The 24,475-nt window shown below is 36.1% G+C and overlaps 1 protein-coding gene across 5 annotated transcripts in view; it reads left to right on the top strand.

Moving 5' to 3' along the window:
• MACROD2 (mono-ADP ribosylhydrolase 2) overlaps positions 1–24,475 on the top strand; it is a 2,109,916-nt gene that overhangs the window by 1,244,329 nt on the left and 841,112 nt on the right. For all 5 annotated transcript variants that reach the window (XM_065522745.2, XM_045364082.2, XM_005568324.4 and 2 more), the window contains one exon: positions 12,906–13,027. In XM_065522745.2, the coding sequence (XP_065378817.1) occupies positions 12,906–13,027 (122 nt within the window). The remainder of the gene's footprint in view (positions 1–12,905; positions 13,028–24,475) is intronic.

The raw sequence follows: 24,475 nt of genomic DNA, 5'->3' as shown, positions 1-24,475 counted from the left end.
AGTAGTAGAAGCAAAGAAACCAGTAACATGTCAGTTCTGACATAATTGGTTAATATGTATAACCGTGAACTTTGAGAGTATAATGATGAAATACTGATTAAATAGAGAAGAATGTATTCCTATCCCATTTATGCACGTGGTAAATACAACTAAGTACAAGTACTAGTGATGAGCTAGTCAGAATTTATCACCTTCCACCTCCCACATGCCAGGTACTCTGGTCGATGCCTTCACATATATTACATAATTTATTCCCTACAACAAACTTGATAAGCAGATATTATTCTATTTTTTAGAGAGGAAGAAAAGTAATTTGCTCCAGTTCACACAGTTAGTGAGTGGAGTGTGCTGTTGGGTTATGGAGACTTTTTTTCTTGCTCTCTCCTGATATCATGGTGTCTGATAATAATTACACATTCTATTGATCTTTTTTTCCTGATTTTGTTAGATACTGCTGTGTAACATATTTTCCTACTCATAACAAATCTTCCCATTTTTAATGCCACTAACTTCTTTCATTATAGTGCCTCTTGAGCCGTTTTATCATATCATCTCAACCGCAATGCCATTTCTAAATAAAGAATGAAAATTTGTATTAATTGGCCTGCATCACAACAGTATATTATCAAAGAGCCAGTCACCAGATATTATTTATTTTCGGGTATTTTTTTTTTCTTTTTAAACCTGATACTCATTATTTAATTTTCAAAGCCTGCATGCCAACATTTCATTCTTGGCATCTGAATTACTGTGGAAAGGTCTCTTGGTTTTCTTTGAGTGGTTTTACGTTAATAGTTTCTACTAAATAATCTCGCAGAGGCACACGTTGACCTCTGTGATCTTAGTCTCGTAATGAATCATGTTTGAAAGGCTCAGGGATATATTCTCTTCCCCTCACTGATTCTATGTCAGGCCCAAAATAGGCAAAGAAAGGGAAAAGGTAAAAAAGAAAATCTGTCTTGATACTGAAAAAATTAGTTATTTTTTATTGTCCTTTTTTCTTTTTCTCTTAACTAACACTTCTCTTATTCTTGTCCCCTTTCTGCATCTTATTTCTATGTTGAGGATAGGCTCTCAGAAGACCTGGCAAGCACTGCAGTAACTCAGACCCCAATTCTATTTCCATTCTATTTCCCTATTTCTGTTACCAACTAAGTCACTTAGAGTCAAGTTCCTTGAAATCAATTTTTACTCTTTGTTTTCTCTTTTCCCATCCACTCTAAAATCATCATCACAGTTTGCTAGTTCACCTTTAAGATTCTTGAATGGTCTGCCTCTCTTTTTCATGCCTTTGACTCTGCTTTCATGTCAGCTGATCTCTTCCCTTTTGTAACCTCCAATTCATTCTGCAAAGGAGTAAGCATGAGAAAGTAAAACCACTGTCATGATTTTGCATGGGAATTCATGTTTCCAAAGAATATCTCTTGGCTTTACTCCATGATGTCTTATAGAATTACTGCTTAAAAAGCTGCTCCCACCCTTCTCTTCTCCATGTAAATCAGTGTATCTGATAGCAGCCATGTTGGACTGTTTTCTCGAGTCTTTGCAAACTCTTTAAGAAGTGCTTTTCCATTCTTAAGAGGATGGTGGGTAGAAATACCCCTATTATCTCACAGAAGAGGAAAAAGCAATTTCTCTAGATTTTGAAGATTGAGCAAAAAACAATAATTGCATTTAGTTAAAATTACTCCTAAAAATCCCTTAACCCAAATAAAAGTGAAATTAGTGACATAGCATTTCATACTAAGTTCAATACAAATGATTTTCTGTATGGAGTTGAAAGACATCACTGTTTCTTCAAACTTGAGGACCAGATAAAATAGTTTATGATATTCATTTTGCATTGGAAAAGTAAATATTATTTAATTATTAGATCTGCACAGTGAGAAGCTATAATGCAGCAGTTCTGAAAGTGTCACCAGAAAGTTTGAAAATAGCCCTAGTACACAGTAAACCCATTATCTCTAAAAAGTAGGTGAGGATATTGACTGATCTATTGGGGCCCAGCAATGTAAGCCAACCTGCTCCTTCTCCTGCTCTAACACTCGCTCACTGAGGAAACATTTAAATAAATTGCCCTTTTTATTTAAATATTTTATCATTCTCATTCCACCGACACTTTGTTCATATTGTTGAATTTGAATAAGTTGTACTCGTAAAATAATGTAACTTCACAGTACAGAAATTTTCACATATTCTTTTGCCTAGAAGTTATGTTAATGTAATTCTTGAAGTAGCCTCTTCTCATTTCTCTTTTCTAAATACAATTGTTCCTTAAGAAAATGAGATGTAGGGCCTGGAGTGAAGATGTAGGGCCTAGGTTTAGTCCAGAGCTGTCCTAGGAGTGGATCAATTTCAGAGATAAATCAGATCCGGTTTATTTTGATGGAGAGGTGGATTCATTACATCTAAATGCCACTTTTTAAAGAAATGTGAATAGTGAGCCCATTAATTCCTTCAGAGGATGTCTAGAAAGTCTGTCATGTTCCATTTTGTGATTTGAGAACCAAAATCCATCTCTAAAACAAAGCAGATTTGTTCCAAAATGAGCAACATGCAGATGAGGGAAATGACAGGTTTAGAGAATTCACTTATTTAATCATCTCCTGGAAAAAACAAAAACAAAAACAAAACAACAAAAAAGGAAACACCGCACATTTTTTTTTTTCCCGTTTGAGTCTTTGGATAGAATCTCATACCTTTTGTTAAAGAGTGTGACAGTGTTAGAGTCTTATTTTTAAATCTTCCATAGTGCAGTAATTAGGAGATCTTTGATGAGGTTTTAGTGAGTCTTTCTATGAAGAAACAGCTTTTCAGCTCTATAAAATGTATGCTGAATGAGCTGAACCAGTTTAACTAGATGTCATTGCTTGCCCAGTCTAGATTATCCCTTCTACCTCATTGTTTTCTCTAATCCGGTACATCATCTCTGATTAGATTGATTATATCGGGCCAACTTTTATTTAATCACCCACAAATTCACTAATTATCTATTAAGCAACTGTTCCCATAGAATTCTTGGCTTTGTGGGAAACACAGACATAGATTTGTCATGTTCCCTGCAGTGGAAGCATCGAGTCACTACAGGAAAACAGAAATCACGGAATCATGACATTGCAGAATTAGCCAGAATCTTGGGGCTTAGGTAGTCATATCTGATTGCCTTGAATGATAGGACATTCCCTGCCTCCTCAGGCAGGATGCCATATGATTGGAGAGCGCTGACCGATGGAAACTTCTCAGAAATGTTCATGTTCAAAGTCATATTGATGGTTTATCATAAGTGATATTATAGAGTAACAGAGGTGAAGTGAATTCAAACTTTGTTCATACAGAGGAATTTATGGATCTCATCTTTAAGGAAGCGAAATTCTTCACAGTGTAGGAGTCTCCCTGAGAAACTATTTCATAAGAAGGGTTTTCAGAGAAAAAAATAGGAGGGCTCTCCAGAAATGAGGAAAGTCCTGGAGTCAGAAAAGCACAGACCTGTTTGGTGATAGTCATGGAACAATTGCCCTATGCACTGGCACATAGTGGATTCTCACAAAATATGTATCATATAAAGAACAGAATTAATGACTGAGTGGACGATTGCAGGAGAGTCTTTCTTGTCCAGGCGTGTGGCGGCATGGGAGTGGTAAAGGAATGCTGATGACAAGCACATGCAACCTCAGCATCAGCCTGCGTGTCCCGACATTGACCCATCTGCATATTTCAGTCCCAGCCTAGATTCTACATTTGTAGAATTACCCTTGCAGTGGGGACTAACATTCATTCATTTTACCCACAGCATAGAGTCTTTAAAGCCGATTTTCCCCCTCGCATCTTAATAAAATACTGATTTTGCATCTCTCTGAAAAGGCTGCAAGTTGCTCACATCGCTTGAACCAGAACAAAGATCTCATTATCATCTTCCTTGAAAAAGTCATATTGTCTATTTGGACCTTCACCTCCTCTCACCCCTGCTATTGAAGCACTAGAAATGCCATGCATTTGACTCACTTCCTTCTGGGATGTGTTCTCTTTGGGTTCATTCTAAAATGACATGAAATGTTGGAATTCTGCAGATAATTCAGCTTCCCACAGTTCCTCTGAGACCCCTCTCTGTTGGAAATAACACTATTGTGATGCAGATGCCCCCAATACCCTGTGGAATCTCAAAACTATCAATGGCTGACCACAGGATATCCCTTTTTCATGAGTTTCAATCTGTGTTATTAAAAATGGGCCCTTACATGTAGGAGTCCAATTTGAAACAGGATACAGTCCCATCAACAAGGTCAATCTTAAATAGATTTGGGCAGGAAAGGGAGAGCTGATAAAAAATTAAACATGAGCTTTGCCTCTTTCTTTTTTAACATAGAGGATGGCATTTTGGTAGAAATTGATTGAATTGTATTTTATAACTTGGACTTAAAACATCCCAGCTTTGAAGTCAATGAAGAATAAAACATATTATCAGCACATGATGCCCCAAACATAATAACATTATCACATTCTCATGTAAAAATGGAACCAACTCTCCAGTTGAGCTGAAAATATGCATTTGAGCTTTGGCTGTGCATTCTGTATGCCTTTATCAACTGTAAAATGCAAATGTTCAGTTGCTGTGTATGTAACCTTAGATATAGATATCTTATTCAGAGAACCATAGCATCAAAGAGGGTGAGAGAGGTAAACCAAAAGCCCTTTGTAACCAAGAACAGTGAAAAACAGCAATGTGTGAACTCACAAACTCAAAGGAAACTAGATTTAAAAATAACATCGTGAGTTCTAGTTTATCCCAAACTCAATGCAAAGAGTTGAATGACTATAGTCTTTCTGGACATAGCCAGAAATCCTTCATGCAGCTGAAGAAATGTATGAGAGAATAATCTGAATTTAGAAAAATGCCGCAGGGCGTGTTGAAGCACATTTTAAATGGTATCTTCTGCAGATTGAAAAGAAACATCTTATGGACAATTGATTGTTTCTTTAAATATAACAAAAACAAACTTTGAAAATGTGTATATGAAAACACTGACCTACATGGAAAGAAGAGGCAGCATTTACTTTGTAATGCTATCAGGTGGTAATTCAATTTTCTGTTAACTGAACTTCAAGTATTCTGTTTCAGGTCATAGATTGGTGGTGCTTATCATATAAATTGGCCAATAAGATTTACAAATAGTATCTTTAGCGCTCAGTTTTGTAGTTGTATCTCTAGAAAAGAAAATCAATTTAATTCCATGCATTGGTTTTCTTCTTAAAATTCATGCAATTTGATGTGAGTGACAGGGCACAGCATTATTATGCAGTCTGTTAGATGGACCGATTATGCTTATGAATACAAGAGTGGAGTGAATGAAAGCAATGTGTAATTGATTCTACACTTGGTCTGACTGTTCATTAACAGTTTGAATGTAGCACAGTTGCTTCTCAAATGGAAAATGATGAGAGCAACCTATCTGTACTCTCTCATTTGTTTTAAAATTCATTATGCTAATATTTTTTCACAGAATGTTTTTGCTGCATTTGTTTTGCCAAGGATAAGTCTGATTGAATCTTTGTAAATAATTCTACTGCTTTCAATATTTATTTGGCATTTCAATCACATATTTTTCAATTTACACTTTTGGAAATAAAAATAGGCTCTCCTCCACACCTCCTTCAAAGAAAACCTTCTACCCTATCCTCCTTTTCTATATAATTCAGACTAATTTCCTAGGATAAATAGGAGTGGGGGAGTGCAAGGTGGTGCGGTAGTTATCTCTTCAGAACAAAAAAGCTGATTTACAGACTGATTGATTTCAGAAATAGATGAGCAAAAACAGATTCCATTTGTCTTGCCACACTTTAGTCTAATGAAGCACAAAAGGGCCTGCCATCTCATTTTCCATAGTTCTTCAAGGGGTTGCATTTGAAATGTTGATTAAATGTACAAATTGCATTGCTGTTTTCTTGGCTTTCCTGAGTGCTATAGGAGAGGGCTTCAATGCACAAAGGCTGCTTTTCCTTTCTTGAATGTGGAGCTAGACACTTTAGGGAAATAACATCACTTTCACCGTTCATGGGACGTTATGATGCTGATTCTGTGACAGCCATGCCTGCCCTTTCCTCTGTCCACAGGTTCCTGCCACATTATAAAACAAAAGAACTAAACCAGCACTGTGCCAGTCATTTCTATCTAGGGGCAACAATTGCATTCATTATTCCCAAACTAGATTGTATTTACAATTAATACTAATCTCATATTTCAATCTTTGGCTATCTCAGATTTTTATTAAATTAGCAGTTGGCTGATTGAGATAATAGGTCTGAGAGCTCCATACTGGTAATAGTTTTAATCATCTCAGCCTTTTCTCTGATTTCTTATTTATCTGCCACCTGACTTTGTAGTTGGCACTCACCAAAATAAAGTGCCAACTGTCTGGGGCATCCTGCATTATAGCTGTTTTAAGATATGTCCAAAATTTTTTTACTGCTCTTCCCGTCAAGAGGTGAGGTCTAGGTGCCTCCACCTGAAAAAATGTGAGATCTTTCTGACAGTGGCAACCAATAGAATATCGTGGTAGTGATGCTGTGTGACTCCCAAGACTGCGTTATAAAAGGCAACATGGCGTCCACCTGCTGGTGCACTTGCTCTTAGACCCCTGACTTGTTGTTTAAGTTATCCAACTGCTCTGAGGCTGCTGTGCAGTGAGGAAACCCAAACTAGCCCACATGGAGAGTCCTTGAGACCACATGAAGAGAGAAAGATGCCTGTCCAGCCTTTGGCTCCCACAGTCCTCCACTGCTCCAGTGCCAGCCACCAGTTGACTACAACCAAATGAGAGACCCCAAGCCAAGCCCCCTAGCCAAGCCATTGCAGAAGGTCTGACCCACAGAAGCCAAAAGAAATAATAGAATGCTGGTTGCTGTGTTAAACCACCATGTTTTGTGGTAATTTGTTGCATATTGCAACAAATCTAACCACAAAACTAACCAGAATTTGCATGTATACAAGCATGAGGCTAAAGTAATGAGATTCATGACAAACATGCCAAAATGTATATATACAAATGTATGCCATTCGTTTCTTTCAATAAGCAGTCACCTTGAGAGGAACTTACTCATAATCATATTGTCACTGACTGTGATGTTGTCATTATGATGCTGTCATTATCTCCCCACATTGATCTCTGACTTTGGGCACATTATTCTGTCTCTCTGGGTTCCTTGGAAAGTAGGCATAGATTAAATTTTTACATAGTCTTTTTTTACTCTCTAAAAATTCTTGACAATTATTCAAAATTCTTTGGCTGTTGAGATAACCAAAGGAGGAGCATAAGAAGTATGCTCTGGCCGGGCACGGTGACTCACGCCTGTAATCCCAAAACTTTGGGAGGTCGAGGTGGATGGATCACTTGAGGTCAGCAGTTCGAGACCAGCCTGGCCAACATGATAAAACCCCGTCTCTACTAAAAATACAAATATTAGCTTGGCATGGTGGTGCATGCCTGTAATACCAGCTACTCGAGAGGCTGAGGCAGGAGAATTGCTTGAATCCAGGAGGCAGAGGTTGCAGTGAGCCGAGATTGCATCACTGCACTACACCCTGGGCAACAGAGGGAGACTTTGTCTTAAAAACAAAAACAAACAAACAAACAAACAAACAAAAAATATATATATATATGCTCCTATCCTGTGTTACCACTTTAAGGGATGTCACACTCAGTTTGCATATTAAAATTATAGTAAAACTTTAATAGTAGATGCTAGCCATGTAGGAAAAAATGCCCTCTTGTTCATCATTTAAACCCTATGTTTATCTGAAAATAATTTTTTAATATAAAGAAATTATTGAGGGTAGGAAAATAAAAGAAAGATATACCTAGGGGAGTCATTTTGTTAAATTCCTTGAAATTATATTGATCTTTTTCTTTAAGAGTATTTTTATATGTGTAATGATATAAGCTCATCTTTGGAAAGCACATTAATGATCTTTAATGTTACAGGGATAGAGTAAATGGGATTCAGGAATATGGATTAATAAATCATATACTCTTTGTTTAAATGTTTTATTTAATTTTTGAATAGCTAATATATTCACATAACTTGAACATCAAAAAATAAAAGCAGTGAAAAGTTTCCTCCCCATATTCGCCCCCATCTTTCTAGTTTCTGTCACTCCCCTAGTAGGTAACTATTGTTATTAACTGCTAGTTTATCCTTCCAGAGATGTTTTATGCATGTAACTAAAACAAACCTGTATTCTTCCCTACACTGGTAGAGGAGGTTTTTTTTAACACTAATGGCAGTGTGCTTTTCTGAATTTTATTTTTACATTGTAATGTATCTTGGGTATCTTTCCATATGCATACATGAAGGCCTTCTTTGTCTGTTTTACAGAAGGGTAATATTTCATAGTATAAATGAACCATCGTTTTACTAACATCGTTTAGTCTGTCCCCTATTGTTGGACATTTAGATGTTTCCCATCTTGCCTTATTATATATAATGTTTCAGGGAATGGCCTGTGTAAATACTATTCTGCATATGGACAAGTATATTATCTTTCGGATACATTTCTAGGAATAGAACTGCTGGATCAAAAGAAGTCTACGTTTGTAATTTTGTTAGATATGATTAAATCATTTTCTCTGGGGATAGTGCCAATTTGCACTTCACTGTATAATCGTGTTTGAGAAACGTGAACCATGATTGATGCTCATTTATCTGGACAAAAATAAATTAGACTTCTTAGAATCTGTAGCTCAGTTCCTGTTAGACATGTACAGAAGGAAATGCACTGGAGAGCTGAAAAAAAAAAATGCTCTTCTGATTTATTCCTTTTTTTGACTTTGAATACTGAAGGCCAAAGAGGAGAGTGACTTGCACAAGGTCACATAGCTGATTAGTGACAGATCTGGGACTTATAACCTGTAGTCAGATCTTAGAATTGGTGTTCTTTCCACATGAGTAAAGAGATGATAACTTTCTGTCATTCCTGCTTGTGTGCTGAGGATTCCTTGTATGCTGCTGCTGTTGACGATGACATTTACCATTTCTTGAGCCTTCCTATGTATCAGACTTTGAATTTAATACTTATGTTTACATTTTCTTATTTATACCAAGGGATTCAAAACTCATGTGCAAGATAAAGCATTGTCCATAGACTTTGCATCCATGTGTATTACATATATATGTCCACTATGAAGATGCTACTGTGTTTAATAAAACATAAATCAATACAAAGCATCATTAAAATTATAATAGCTCTTTGTCTCTAACATGTTCTCAATGGATTTTGAAACTATTATTGTGAATAATTAGTCAAGATATTTTGATATTAAAAAGAATTCTTAGAATCAGTGAGCCGCTTAACCATGTTTAAGATCACTTTTAACTGCCCAGATATCATTCTATTTTCCATCCATCTCTATTATAAGGTTAGATATTAATAATGCTACACAACACAGAAGAGACAACAGAGATAATCTAAACAGGAGATTTATTTTACAGATAAGGAAAAAGGCAAGGACCACTGAAATGAAGGGTTTATCTAAGACATGATGACTAAAGGGCTGGAGCAGGAATTCAAAGACAGGCCTCCTGACTGAATTTTCTAACAGAAAACGAGAAACTCAGTGTGGAGTAGTTACTCATAAGTACTACGGACAATTACAATAATGAAGGAGATTTCCTGTCTAGCCTCATATTGATTCATCTCCAGCTTTGTGGATCTGAGAGGTCATCATGTTGGTCGATAATAACACTTGATCTTGGATGCTGTAAATTTAATATAGAGCATAAATACAAAGATCAATATTTTAATGCTGAGGAGGCTCATTTATTGCCTGTTTATCCTCAGACCTTTAAATGAAATGGAGAACTAAAGAAATGCAAGGAATAATTTTTCCTAAATTTCATTTAAGTTTTGTAGATGATGATGACTAAAGGAAAGCAAAGGAAAAGTTTATGATGTCACTATTTCCTACACTTATGGGCTTTTCTCGCTTTCTCTTTCTCTGTTTCTCCCTTATCCCTCCCTCCCTCCTCCCTCCCTCTTTCCCGTCCTCCCACCCCGCCCCCGTTAATATCTCTAAGCCTCCTCTTTACTTTGCTCAATGTCTTTTATGACTCCAGATAAGAGGCACTTATTCTTGATCTTCTCCATCCACAAAATAAGAGAACCATGGTCATGTCCCGTTGTTCCTTCGTGTGTATATATATATATATATATATATATATATATATATATATATATATATATATTTTGAGACGGAGTCTCGCTCTGTAGCCCAGGCTGGAGTGTAGTGGCCGGATCTCAGCTCACTGCAAGCTCTGCCTCCCGGGTTCACGCCATTCTCTGGCCTCAGCCTCCCGAGTAGCTGGGACTACAGGCGCCCGCCACCTCGCCCGGCTAGTTTTTTTGTATTTCTTAGTAGAGACGGGGTTTCACCGTGTTAGCCAGGATGGTCTCGATCTCCTGACCTCGTGATCCGCCCATCTCGGCCTCCCAAAGTGCTGGGATTCCAGGCTTGAGCCACCGCGCCCGGCCGTTCTTTCGTATATTAAGTGTTTGATGTTTAGAAGCAGTAGGGAAGGGGGTAAAAAGCATAGACTTTGCCTTCAACAGTGGGAACAAGAGTGCCAAAATGGCCCTGGAACAACATTTCCCAAAGGTAAAATTGTGGAAATCTAGTCCTATGAGGTGTTCTTCAAAGTACAGGTTTCAACTGGATTTAGGAAACAGAGCATTTTGTATTCTCCTCCTGGAGATGCGCAACTCCTTATGGCATTTTAAATACCCACTGAAGTCTTGCAGTAAGGTAACTGGTGTGATATAATTTCACCTTTTTTTTTTTTTCCCAAATTTAATTGACCTTTAAACCGATATCATACCGAACCCATTTGGGGAAATGCTGCTTTATAGAATTGTGTGTTATTCCAGTTCAATTTTTCTGCCATTTGTATCCATTAGAAAACTTAGAATATCATAGTTGGGTATAAATAACAAGTAGCCACAAGGGGGGAAATAAAGTAAGGCTAAGCACAACCTCCTTCCTTTATGGATTCTAACATTCACTAAAGAAACTAAAGTACAGTATTCATATATATTTACTATGGTACAGGACTTGCATTGCTTGAATTTATGCAACTCTTGCTTGTTACTTTTGTTCCAAAAAAATGATATCACTGTGTGCTATTTTTTTTTTTCCTAAGTACACCTCAAGTCCCTTCATCCTTCGCTTCTATATTGTAGTGGTTCTCACTTTAAAAGTAAGTTTACCTGTGAAACAACATCTGCGTGAGTTTATTAGTGAAGTTTTATATGCCTCCTTTGATCACATGAGCCCCTCTTTAATATCGGCTGACAAGGGTTTAAATACTGTTTCAGAATTAATCATGGAAACCAATGCTTTAGGTCTTTTTTAAACATCAAATAGTAGTATCAACATTTAGGGGGCAACCAATAGAGATTTTTCTTTTCTTTTTTCTCTTTCTTTTTTTGAGACAGAGTCTCACTCTGTCGCCAGGCTGGAGTGCAGTGGTGCGATCTCTGCTCACTGCAACCTCCGACTCCCTGGTTCAAATGATTCTCCTGCCTCAGTCTCCCAAGTAGCTGGGATTACAGACATGCACCACCATGCCCGGCTAATTTTTGTATTTTTAGTAGAGACAGGATTTTATTATGTTGGCCAGAATGGTCTCGATCTCCTGACCTCGTGATCCGCCCACCTCAGCCTCCCAAAGTGCTTGGATCACAGGCGTGGTCCACCATGCTCGGAGAGATTTTTCTTATAGTGACTTATTTGCTGATATTCAAATGCCATATGCATTTTTTGACTATACCATATTCTTATTTTTGAATACTCTTATTCTTCTGTCATTCTTGTTGGAATTGAGTGATACTGATTAGTCAACACAAATAATTTCATTATAATATTCCAATTACATTAGATTGAATTTGTCTTTGTGATCAAAGTTGATTAGTTGTTATGATTTACATCAGTGAAATGGACTAATAATTCAATTCACCGATAAGACTGGCAAGCAAGAGTTACAAGGCATTTTCAAGTAAATTTGATTAAAATGTGGGGTTTTTCTTCTACTGTTTCTTAAAATGAGAACAGTCCTCTTTCACTACGTTCCTAAAGTTAAAAGTTTATGTGTGCGTAGAGATTGAAAGAATAGCACAATGGCTTGTTGTGTATATAAAAATATCAAATTTTGTGTTTTTCAACATAAATAGGAGTTGAAAAGTATAGATTGCATTAACATGTTTGAATGTTTTAATAATACAATAAAATAGATAATTAACTATTAACCTATTAAAATAGGTATGAACTATTAGCGTATCTTATGTAGGTGATGATTGGTAGGTTACACTTTCTAAATTGGCCGGAATGTTTTGCAGTTATTCTTCTTAAGGTTATTACTGATTATTAAAAATTCTCTTGTCTTTTTTTTTTTTTTCTTTCAGAAACTTGCTTTTCTTTATTGTGTACAATGCCTGAAAATTGCCTTACAAGTAAGCTAGGCTAGCACTGGCTCTTCCTTCCCATGTCAATCTAGATGTTCCTTTGGCAGGCAATTATTCCTCAGTTTATTTCCCACCAAGGATTTGTCTTTTTCCAGGGAACCAATTATGTACATCTTATACTATAATCTGTGTCACTTGAATCTGACCAAAAACTATGAAACAATTCACTGGTTGGGGATTCCTTTTCACAATTAGAATCTTCCTGGGAAATTGCCTACTTAAGGAGGTTGTGCTACTTAAGATCTTCTACCAGAGAAATATTTGCATCGCCAATGTATTGCTTAGCTTGCTGGTCTCCAGGCTCTAACACAAATACCTAAAATAAACAAAGTATTATTTATGTAAAAAGTGAAAAATACCTTGCTTATCCTCTTTTTCCTTCCTTTTGTATTTACAGATGTCATCCATACTGTAGGGCCAATAGCCAGAGGCCATATTAATGGTTCCCACAAGGAAGACCTTGCAAATTGCTATAAATCATCTCTGAAGCTGGTGAAAGAAAATAACATCCGATCAGTTGTAAGTAATTTTATGGTTTTTATTTCTCACTCTTTTTCAGCCTTTATGCTTTAGAAATCTGTCTTGTCTAAAAAGAGGTAGGAAACCATTTCTAAACTTTTGAGAACTAAGTTTAAGGATCTTAGTAGCCAATTTGGTAATCATGACTCTCCTCTTTGGTGTGCTATAAATATTTACTGAATTTTTCATGATGTTTCAGAATTTAAAACTATAAAACGCCAGAACTGGATTTATCTTATCTACTTTTTCCTCTTCATTTTGCCACTTACTTTCCTTTGGAGAAAGTAAATAGTATGGTAGTGGGGTAGTGGCCAGCAGATTTAAAGAAGGAAAATAGCAAATACTGAGTTTGTTATAATAGTGTGCATTTAATATATATTGGTTGTATGTTTGTGCATTCTGGAGCTATGTTGAATCTCTGTCTACATGCATTAGTGTCTGCATGCATTCTCATGCTAGCGTCAGACATGATTTATTTGCAGGAAATTACTCTGTGTATGTATTTTAACCTGAATGTTGTTATTCTTTTAGATTTATTTTACTCTTATTAGACTAATATTCTGTAGGTGGTAGCTGGGTATACCACATCTCTTCTAAGTTTTATCAGTAGACAAAGGGAGTTCAGAAAATGTGGATCTAATCTATTTCCTTACCAATAGGCTGAGATGAAAGGAATTCTCTTCTAGCTGGATTTGGAGGTATTTACTCACCTGCTTTTCTTTTGCAACATGTTCTACCTTTATTACATCTCAATTACACCAAGAAAATCAAACTATAGAAAAACACACTGTAAATATCTAGTAATAAGTTAATTTGGCTGGAATCCCTTGGTTGTTCCCCCTACCCCACAAAGATTATAGCCTCGCTGAAATTGTGGGGCAGAGAAATAGTTAAATACTTGATTTCATAGCAGACTGAATAGATCAGCATTGCTTGATAGTTCACAGAAGTAGTGGTTTTATGATCTGCATGAAGAAACATTGAGAAACAGATACATTTAGATAACCCTGGATGGTTGCTATACTTTTTGTGCATGAATGTAATTATGAAGTGCATTTTTCAAAGCAACATTGGTGAGTCTGCTTGAAGTAAGGAAACTTTTCATGACCTAATTATATAGTCCTTTTTAATCTTTGGATAATTATTAACAGAGCTGGATATTTTATTTATCTCTTTGACTTTCTAAAATTTTGTTTGCAAATGGCTCAATACATAAGATCCTATTCTCTCTTAGAGGTGAAAGCTGAAGTTCAAAGAGAATGGAGCAAAGTATACCACAAGACCAATTGGTTAATTTTGTTCTCTATAGGAAAATAAGAAAAATCAAAGCAGGTATGCACATTTAGGGAATAATTAAAATTTTGTCAATATGGCTTATTGATTTAAAAAAGCAAAAGGCTGAAGTGCTTGGAAAATGGATGTGTAGACAAGTTTCCAACTTGGGAAACATGGATTTTGAGACCTGAGAGAATTTGCTGTCTCTGGATATCACTGGCATCTCTAATGATTTGTTTTTAAAAGCCAAGAAAAAGTAAGAAGGAAGAATTTTGCTAGAAACAGTATAAAAATAACACTCAACCTTTTAATAGAGACAGGAATCTCTATAATTATCTCAAAACAATCATGTTACTCTACTTGCTACCATTAGATAAGGAATGGAAGAATTATGGACTAAGTTAACTTTTTAACAAATGGCATGCAGATAGGCTGAAGTAATGCTCTTGCAATACTCTAGTCATTCTTTGATAGGAATTAGATCTACCTTAACATCTTTGATGATTATTTTGAAGGATCAATTACATATTATTTGAATGAAATTAGCAGGTGAGGCTGAGCTGAATTCAACCCAATATTAATAAATAAAAATGGAGATAGAAAATACACAAAATGTGGGATGAAATGTCCAACGAAATTGATCATCAAGTTCTTGCATGGTAGACTACAGTTGCCATCAAATGTCATGTCTCTTTTACCCATAAAAAAGAAAAGTATTTTTCTTTTCTTTCTCCCTCCTTCCCTTCCTTCTTTCCTTCCTTTTTTTGGAGTAGATGGGGTTTTCTTCTTTATATGGTATGTCATGTTCTTGATCACCATTAAATAAATAATAATGCCAGTGTCATCACGTTCTGATTATGTAGAGAGAAATAGAAAACTTTCAGAAACATGATTATGACTGGATACATGTTTTATAGTATCGGCTTGTATTTTGTCAACTTATCACAAAAGATGGTAGAAATGGTTGCTATAAAAAGCCTGGTTATTAGGATGCAAAATAAACTTAACTTGAACTCATTTATATACCTGTCAAAAAGAATTTCTCATAAATCCTTTTATCAGAGTGACTTAGTGTTTGCTTTGCCACTTTTTACTGTGTGACTGTGGACAAGTAATGTCAACATTTTGTAGCCTCAGTTTCCACATATAAAGAATCAGTAAATTACTACTGTTATTGCAGACCTGTCCATCTCATGAGGCTGTTGTTACAGGGATCAGTCGGGATAATGAGTATAAGATAACTGGAAGAATGGAATTCTTTCAAAAGTATTTGACAATGTTACTTCAAATATAAGACATTTTCACACCTTGTGATTTGGCAATTTAAGGAAATATCACTTATTTCTTTGATATCTATTCTGAACACCAGAATGCTAGACATTTACTATGTAATTTCTTGATGTTTTTAAACAACAGGGAAATATCCAGAAATAAATTAAATATTTGATAGGCACCACTTTTCTGCTAAGGTTAAACCAAAGGCTTTAGGGTCACAGCACAGGGTCCAATATATGTATTCTTATTCTTATTTTACCAAAAGAATAGATTCTTCAAATGTTTTTAATGAATGTAAGACAAATAGTATGATAATTTATTTAATAAATATGAGTAAGACCTACTGTGTACCCCAACATTATCAGGTATCTTCTGTGACATAGAGAAAATCTAATGGTTGTTTCCTAACAAAATATGCCTCCACCTTATGACCACCTAGACAAATAAATGGACAAGATCATCATGTCCACTGTTTGATTTGAGAATATTCTGTAGTTCTCTCATCACTTTTAAATATCTTCCCAGAGATGCATGAAATTCCATAATTCATGAGTAATTTAGGATGTTAAGGCATTGTTCTTTCTCTGCAATTTTCCTTTAAAATGCAGATACTCATGAGATTGGTAGATAATTAATTTTCTAATACTTTAATATGAAGAAATTTATCAAATTACTTTTCATGTTGACAGGATAGAGTATGATAAAAGTACTGAGCACCTTAGCCTTAGGGGAGGAGAATTGGAGAAAGGTCTGAAAGGAGATGGAGAAAAACAGAAGAAGAGTAGGGTATAATTAAATTTCACCTACCTCTCAGTTTTGCTAAGAGGAGATCATTTTTGAATAGTGGAGAGGGAAATGTTATAGTCATACATAATTATCTAGAAATAAGATACTGATTTGGGTGTCAGATGTGTTGTGGATAAAAATTTTTACTATGAAAAAATACTACATATTTTATTAACTTAGGGGAAAAATTCATTACATTTCTCTCCTCCATACATTCTTTGTGACAGCTGTTTTTTCATACCTATCCACATTAGCTTTAGGTGGTAAAAGAAAAAAATAAATTAGTCAACAAATCTAATGGCTCATTTTACAATGGCATTTCTCTTTTATGAATGATTATTTAGGGCTTAATATCAGGAAATATTTAAATGTAAGATTTTATCCTGATTCTCCTTCTAATCTTACCATAAATAGTTTCAATTGAAAAAATATGACCAGTCTTTCATGCCTCCTAGACCTAGTCTGTGCAAGTTTCTTATTTCTTCCAAATATTATTCCTTATTGACTCCAAATGTTAAAGTCAGTTACTTTTCTTTAACCATGAGTTACCCTTGGACCCCAAAAATGCATATATATATATTCTTGACAACCTTGAGATTGTTGATTGCAAGATAGGCAAAATTTAAGGCACCACGAAGAGGATAATTAGCAGTCTAAACTGGAAATTGGAGTGTGAATAAAAGAAAACTTTAAAAGGAGATCAGGGAGCCTACAGATTTTCTCTGTAAAACCTTGGGAAAGACAAAGATATTATAGATGTCAAAAAAGAAAAAAGACCCAGGTTGAATCCCAGAAGTCTAATGCATGTGACCTGAGGAATGCATAGTCAGATTGGTGAAATCAAGCCTCTGAATTATGTTGATTTCTAGAACAGCAGTGTGTCCTGAAACAAGGAAAACTACACATATACATGATATCCTTGGCTATATATATGTAAAACATACTAACAGAAATTGTGTGTATTGGTGAAAATCTTGGTGAAACCTCAGGGGTGAGTGTAAGGGTGAAGACAAGAAAGAAAAATTTCTATTGAGCAAGAGCTGGAAAATGAAAATGCCCGATTTTGTATCCATTATCACCACGCACTGTTGGAGAGGATGACAGAGATATTTTCTCATGTATCATGCTGTCTTTATTCTTTTTGTCTGTGAGCATACAACTATTTTGTAATGATTTTTATGTGTTTATCTTGACCTCCATTTCCCTTCTTTTAACATCATGTTCATTTAAAAAAAAAACTAATCCATGCCATACAAAAGGGATCACAGCAATTTCTTCTTCTAGAACCAGTTCAAAGGCATAGATTTATATTTGTCAATGGTATTAGATATTCGAGAAAACTATTTTCACTGATGAAATACAATGCACCCTGTCTGACATTCTTCGAATGACAACATGTAATAAAGTAGATGTTTTAGTTTGAAAAAAATCATAATCTTGAATATAAGCCAGATTTTACTTAGGCTAAAAATTATTTTCTCATGAAAATAAATAATTGACATAGGAATTTGTTGATTTTATGTGATTATGGGCAAACTAAAACTTGTATGTTTGTTTAAATGGCGTGTGCTATCTGTGGTTTCCACAGGCATCATGCTGGATGATTTTTTGAATGTAAAAACATTGTAAATTTTTGCTGATAGGAACCACACAATTTCAATAGGGATCCCTCAGAGCTAACTAATGTTCCCTCCATGAGTCATAGATCTTGAGAAGCAATAGCTTCCAATGGGAAAGATGATGGGCCTACAAGTTCAGTGCTACCTCTAGGCATTGCGGCAATCAAGCAGTTTTGGAATTCTGAATTTAGTTGTTTCACTGTAGTATAGGTTTTCGTTTTAAGGCGTAACCAAGTGAATCTTATTTTCTTATACAAGTTCCCTTCTGAGAGGGTTGCCATGGCAATGAGTTCTCAGCCTGAAATTCTTAAATGTTGGTTTTGTTTCATTATCTGAGTTTCCATTACAGGCCACATCAATCAATGCAGTTCTCTATTCAAGAACACGTCTGCAGCCTTAAAAAGCTGACCCTTTCATTTGGTACCTCTGCTCCTCCGCCTAACTTGATGTCACCATTTCCCAGACAGCTCTTCATCTCCAAGAACCCTCTTCTACAGGGCTGTCAATTTGATCTTTTCCATTTTCCTTTTAGGCAATATGTAGTCTTGGTTCTCACCTGTCTCATTTTCTCATTTATAAAGGGTAATACCAAGTCTCTATGTCTTCCCTGATTGGGTTTCTAACAGCTGTGTGACTAACAATACTATTAAAAAGTAACAAGAACAAAGGCACTTTTGCATTTGTACATCACTCTACAGTTTACAGCAGTACATTTCTATACATCATCTCATTTATTTTTCAAATTCTCTAACTGCTGCCACTGTTACTTTGATTTAGCCAGTGTGGGAAAAAGCTAACTCGAGACTTTTTCTTTCTCCTTTTCCCCTACATTCACCTTTCGTAAGATCTCCTTATTGGGCACAGAGGTACACAGGTTATTGTTATTGGGAGTGACAAGTGACAGGACAGGTAGCAGAGGTGAGGAGGAGGGCGGGCATGGAATGATAGTAAATTCACAGGTTGTGCCTTGGAAACAGATAGTTATACAACCAAACCCACATTGACAGATCCTGCACAATTTGCGTCTTCTGATGGCCACACCAGAGAGATGATTTGAGTTAGAGGGTGAATGAGAACAATCATTGAGCCATGAAATACAGTAATAAGAATAGAAAATGTTTCTGAACTCCCACTTGGCGTCAGGCACTGTGTTTTAGTCATTAATTCTCAAAACATTCCTGAGTTAGAAAATGTAGTTTCTTCCATCTTACAGATGAGGAATATGCACCAGAAGGAAACTGCCTTCCCTATGGCTCAATTCCTCATCCAAGGATATGAACCAAAACCAAGGTGATGCATATTGCGATTCTGTTTCTCCACTAGCTAAGCATTATGTTGATGACTGTAACTCCATGCATTCTGTGGGCTATTACACAAACCTACGGTCTGTAGGTTGGACCTGTAACACTATTGGTCTTAGCTCAAGTAAGTTAAGGTCTTACCTTGAACAAAAATTTGAGGTGGGATTTAAACTGAGGTAGTCTAAATCTAGTGGCCTAAGCCACTCTGCAGTTCCTTTGTCCTTTGCTCCATTATTATGTGCCTTTTTTTTTTTTGGTCTAAGCCAGTGGTTCTCAGTGAGTGTAGTACTGCCCTCTAGGGACCATTTTGTGAGGGTAGTTTTGGGCAATTACAACCACTACGGAGTGCCACAAGCATTTTGTTGGCAGGGACAGGGATATTGTGACATGTGGTCCGGCCAAGCCCACATAGTAAAACTGTGCCTCCTCCCACACAATGTTTTAACGTTTTGCCAGACAGTCATATAAGTGAAACTCTGTTTACAAACAACAAGATACATCAAAACAAAGCCTCTCTCTCCCTCTCTCTTTTTCGCTGTACACTGGACTATCATGAAAGTTAAGAGGTGCTTGTACTTAGTTTGCTTAGAACTTTGCCAAGAGTGCCTGAGAAAATTATGCTACAGGTGGCCATGCCCTGGCAGCAGGAGAGTTTTTCACACCTGTCTGAGTCCACGTTTAGGAAGATTTTTTTCGTAATGATTCTATGTAGTGAAGCAAACAACTTCCTTCTTCATTGCGTGTTCTAGTGTAGTCATGCCCTTGTCTTTACATGTTGAAAATAGAATTTTACTATAAATACTTTCATTTTAAATCATTTTCATATCACACTTATGGCACTCTATTGATTTTATAAAAAAATCGATGTGTTTTCATTTGGCTTCCCTTGGGAACAGACCCTGAGCCAAGGTGTCGTGTGCACGTGCTTTCTATAGGAGGCGATGACAGGGAACAGTGCAGAGGAGTGGGGATGTGACGAAGGGAAGAAAAAGCAGCCAGGAGGAGTGGGAGTGTTATAAGTTGGCACTGTGGACAAGTGGGGCTCTGTCTTGCTGGGGAGCTCTCAGCAACCATGTAGAACATGCCTAGAAGTGGTCCCATCTGAGGGAGAAGAAAAGCTGGACTATTTTTTTTTTTTTTAATCTTCCCCCTTCATCAGCTGGCTGAGGGCTGCTCCTGGGTCATTAACTTCCAAGCATTTCTTATCTGCCTCCTTGGGCAGGCAGAGGGAAAAACCTCAGGCAGAGAGTGACAGCAAGGGTATTTGCTAGAAGATGCTGTGGATGGGCATGGGCTAGAATGATGAGAACTGGGCAGATATGGGCGGGGCACTGATGCCTGTTTCATGTGTGCAGATGAGTGTTAATATTGATAAATGTCATTTCTGCATAGCAAGGATACTTTACAAAATATTTGTTATAAAGAGGGTTTGATGAATCTGATAGAATTGAGAGCATTGGTTTAAGTTAAACAGAGTTTCTAATAGAGCAAAGCTGCATTCAATATGCTAAACATAGATTGCTCAAAGATTTTTATTCTTAAAATAAGGCATCCAAATTCTCTGCTTCTTTAAGCATAGTGTGATATAAATGTCATAAAAATGGTAATTGATGTAACTGGCCTTATGTCCTATAGAATGCATGGACTTATGAAAGTGAATGTAATGCTTAGCTAGTAGAAAAACGATATCATATATTGTGTTACCTTAGTTAAAGTTTTTTCAAGATCTCATAATCCTAAACTTTGATTCATCATGCAAATTATGGAAGAATTGGCCACCCAAGGTTGGATGCATGTAAAATTTTCCATCAATCAGAAGACACATATTAGAGGTGAGCAATTTAAGTAGGAATTTACCTTTGATTTTATTCTAATATAAATTTTCTTTCAAATTATGTGTTCTTTCAATGATTTGGGAAATATATTGTCATGTATTTCCTTCAAAAATCTTACTTTAAGACCGTGATCAATTCTTTTTGTAAGTGTCTGAAACTTTTTGCTTCATCTCATCTACAATTTGAAAGAATTATTTTTAGTCACTTGTATATTCTGCAGATAGCAAGACTAGCAAGACCAAGAAAACTACATTTAAAATGAAAGTATAAAACATCTCAATTTGGCTGGATTTGTCAACATAATTATTTTCTGTTCTTTTATCAAGCTAGGGAACATTCTCAGGAAAATCATTATGGGTTTCTACAACAGTGTCTTCCAGAGGAAATACTGGCCTAGCACACTGTCAAGGAGAGTATATTACAGTGAAATTTGTATAGAAACAGTAAACAGATTTGCAATGCAAGCTTTCATCTTGAGTGCTTTATTTTTCCCTGACCTGAGCAGCAGTTATTAGATCACTGTATCATGAGGAAATAGTCAATTCAAGACACGGACCACAGAGTCCCAAGCCTGATATTAGGTTTGAACAATTGGGCAATTTTGGCATATATCTAGAGGGTTAATAGTATAGAGCAAAGGCAATGGCTTTAAACTGAACATTTTTTCTTGCAAATGTTCAGATTTTTTTTTGTTGTTTTTTTTTTTGGTTTTTTTTTTTGGTTTTTTTTTTTTGTTTTTTTTTGAGAGCAATTGCAATGTATGGAATCTAAGCTATTCTTAAGCTGTTGAACTCAGAGACCAAAGGAGAAAGAACAAATAAAACCAATAAAAATTTTAAAATAAAAATAAATCTGTCAGTGGAAAGAAAGCTTTCTTGACTTGTTTATATACAATTCAATGGAGTTGCAAAGAGGATTTTTTTAATGGGAAACGTGTCACAGATTGCGTTCAAGCTGCACTTTAGCTATTTTTGTTTGTTTGTTTGTTTTATACACACAAAAATACATACCCTTCAAAAATGTGCAAAGTGAAATATTTGCTTTCCTGGATGTCTTTTCAAAGTGTTATAGTTTGAATTTGTAATTATGAATTAAGTTCAGCCATATATTAAACACCTAGATTTTAGTCCATATGAGTAACTTTAGTGCAGTCTCTCCATCTCTTCTGAGCCCATGTTCTAAAAATTTCCCTGCTCCAAGTATACCAGCAGGTAAACTATCCCAGAGGATGCACAACAGAAAAGCTTATAGACAAGATTAAGAGGCATGACTCACATTGACTCAAGGAAAAAGAAGCCAGGAGAAAGAGAGGAATAGGTTAACACACTTAGACTAGTGACAAATGTGTGGAAGAACCTCATTTTCTGGTTATGCTGTGTTTGAATGCTCTGTCTCTTTACCATCTCTACCCTCTCAATGGTGCTGTGGTTATGAGGACCATAGTTGAGGTTTGAACAAGGGAGCATGGCAGATGGTGAGTGCCCGGGGCCCACTACACATACTTGCTCTATCAGAAAGACACAGGGGCTAGTGCTCCTGGCTAGTATCTCATCAGTTCATTGGTGAACAGCAGGGGGTTTTACCACCATTTCTCTGCCATGTCAGAGATGTAAGGCCAAATGAGACTATAATGAGTATCACCAATGGGAGGATAATTTGAGGATAACATTGCTGTCACTCTAGAGGTGACATGATTCATGCTTCTGACCTGTTCTTACCATTCTTTTCCATTTTAAAATAACAATCTTGTTTGTTCCATCCTTTTTATCATACAGCATGTCTTAGAGGTTACTAACTTAGTACTGCATTTAACACAATTCTATGAATCCTGTCTGTATCTCAAAATCTGGTTGCTTAGTTATTATCAACACTTAACACGAGTTATATATCCCATTTGTTTTTATTTTCTTCTATAGAAGAATCGAATATTCTCAAATAATGCAGCAAGTACATTACACTGTTTATATAAAATGGGATGACAGCTGGGTGTGGTGGTGCACGCCTAGAGTCCCAGCTACTCAAGAGGCTGAGACAGAAGGATCGTTTGAGCCCAGGAGTTAGTTATCATCGCACCACTGCACTACAATCTCAGTGACAGAGTGAGACCCAGATACCCAGTCTAAAAAGGAAAAGAAGAAAAAGGAAAATGAGATAACATATCAGTAACTTATCATTTTAACTGGGTGATGGGTAGGTTTTATGTATGGACTGATTTGTGTCCCATCAAAATTCATACATTAAATCTCCAACCCCCAGTGTGATGGTATATAGAGATGGGGCCTTTGGGAGGTGAGTTGATAAGGATGAGGCCCTGAAGATGGAATTACTGCTGTGATATGAAGAGACACCGGAGGTCTTGCTTCCCCTCACTCTTGGCTTCTCAAGGATACAGCTAGAAGACAGCCTTCTGAAAGACAGGAAGAGAGCCCTCACAGGGGAACATAATCGTCCAGAACCTTGTTCTTGTACTTTCCAACCTCCAGAACTGTGACAAATAATAAATTCACGTTGTTTAAGCTTCCTGGCCTATGGTATTTTGTATGGCATCCAGAGCTGATTAATGCAGTGAGTATGCAGGCATTCATTATACTATTCTCTCTGTTTGTTTATGTTTTAAATTTTCCATAACAAAGCAAACTTAAATGTTTAAATATACAAAAGAGAATGATAAATTGTAACAGTATATACTTCCTAGGATTATTGTGAGGCTATAAAGAAACAATATTTGTAAAGTGCTCAGTAGATTACATAGCTTATTAAAAATAATTTACCTGACAGATATGTTTTAAGTAACTATTATGTTTCAATCACTAATCAAAGTACTTGGGGTATATCTGCCCTTGTGGAGCTTACATTCTACTGGTAGTAATTTTTACTATTGTTATTAGATGGTTTCACATCATTTCTAGATGCTGTGACATTCATTATTATTACATTCTTGGGCAATTATCTCATTACTATTGCATTTTTTTTCTTATTTTTGTGATTTCTGAATCTTTAAAAAGCTAAGAAGGTGATAGAACTGAGGAGAGATCCAGCAAGTGGCAATTCTATGAAATAGGAATAATACAACCCTCAGTTAACTTACACTCGTAAAAACAGACGACTATGTAACCAGGGCTGTAAGGAACACACAGCAGCTCTTGCTGAAGATCATGTTTTATTGGGCAGTATGATGAATCAGTCAGGAAGCTGTCTTGCAGAACAAGTGAAACATACCATTACATAAAGTCTTCAAAACAATGAAAAGCCAGAAACAGCTTCTCAAGCATTTGATGTTTTTCTATGTAAAAATAAATAAATAAATAAATAAATAAATAAATAAATAAATAGGTATTTAGGGCGTTTTTCTCTAAA

Source organism: Macaca fascicularis, chromosome 10, assembly GCF_037993035.2.
Source record: "Macaca fascicularis isolate 582-1 chromosome 10, T2T-MFA8v1.1".
In the NCBI taxonomy this organism is placed as follows: Eukaryota; Metazoa; Chordata; class Mammalia; order Primates; family Cercopithecidae; genus Macaca; species Macaca fascicularis.
The sequence above is the reverse complement of the archived record's forward strand: the minus strand, read 5'-3'. Positions and strand labels throughout refer to the sequence as shown.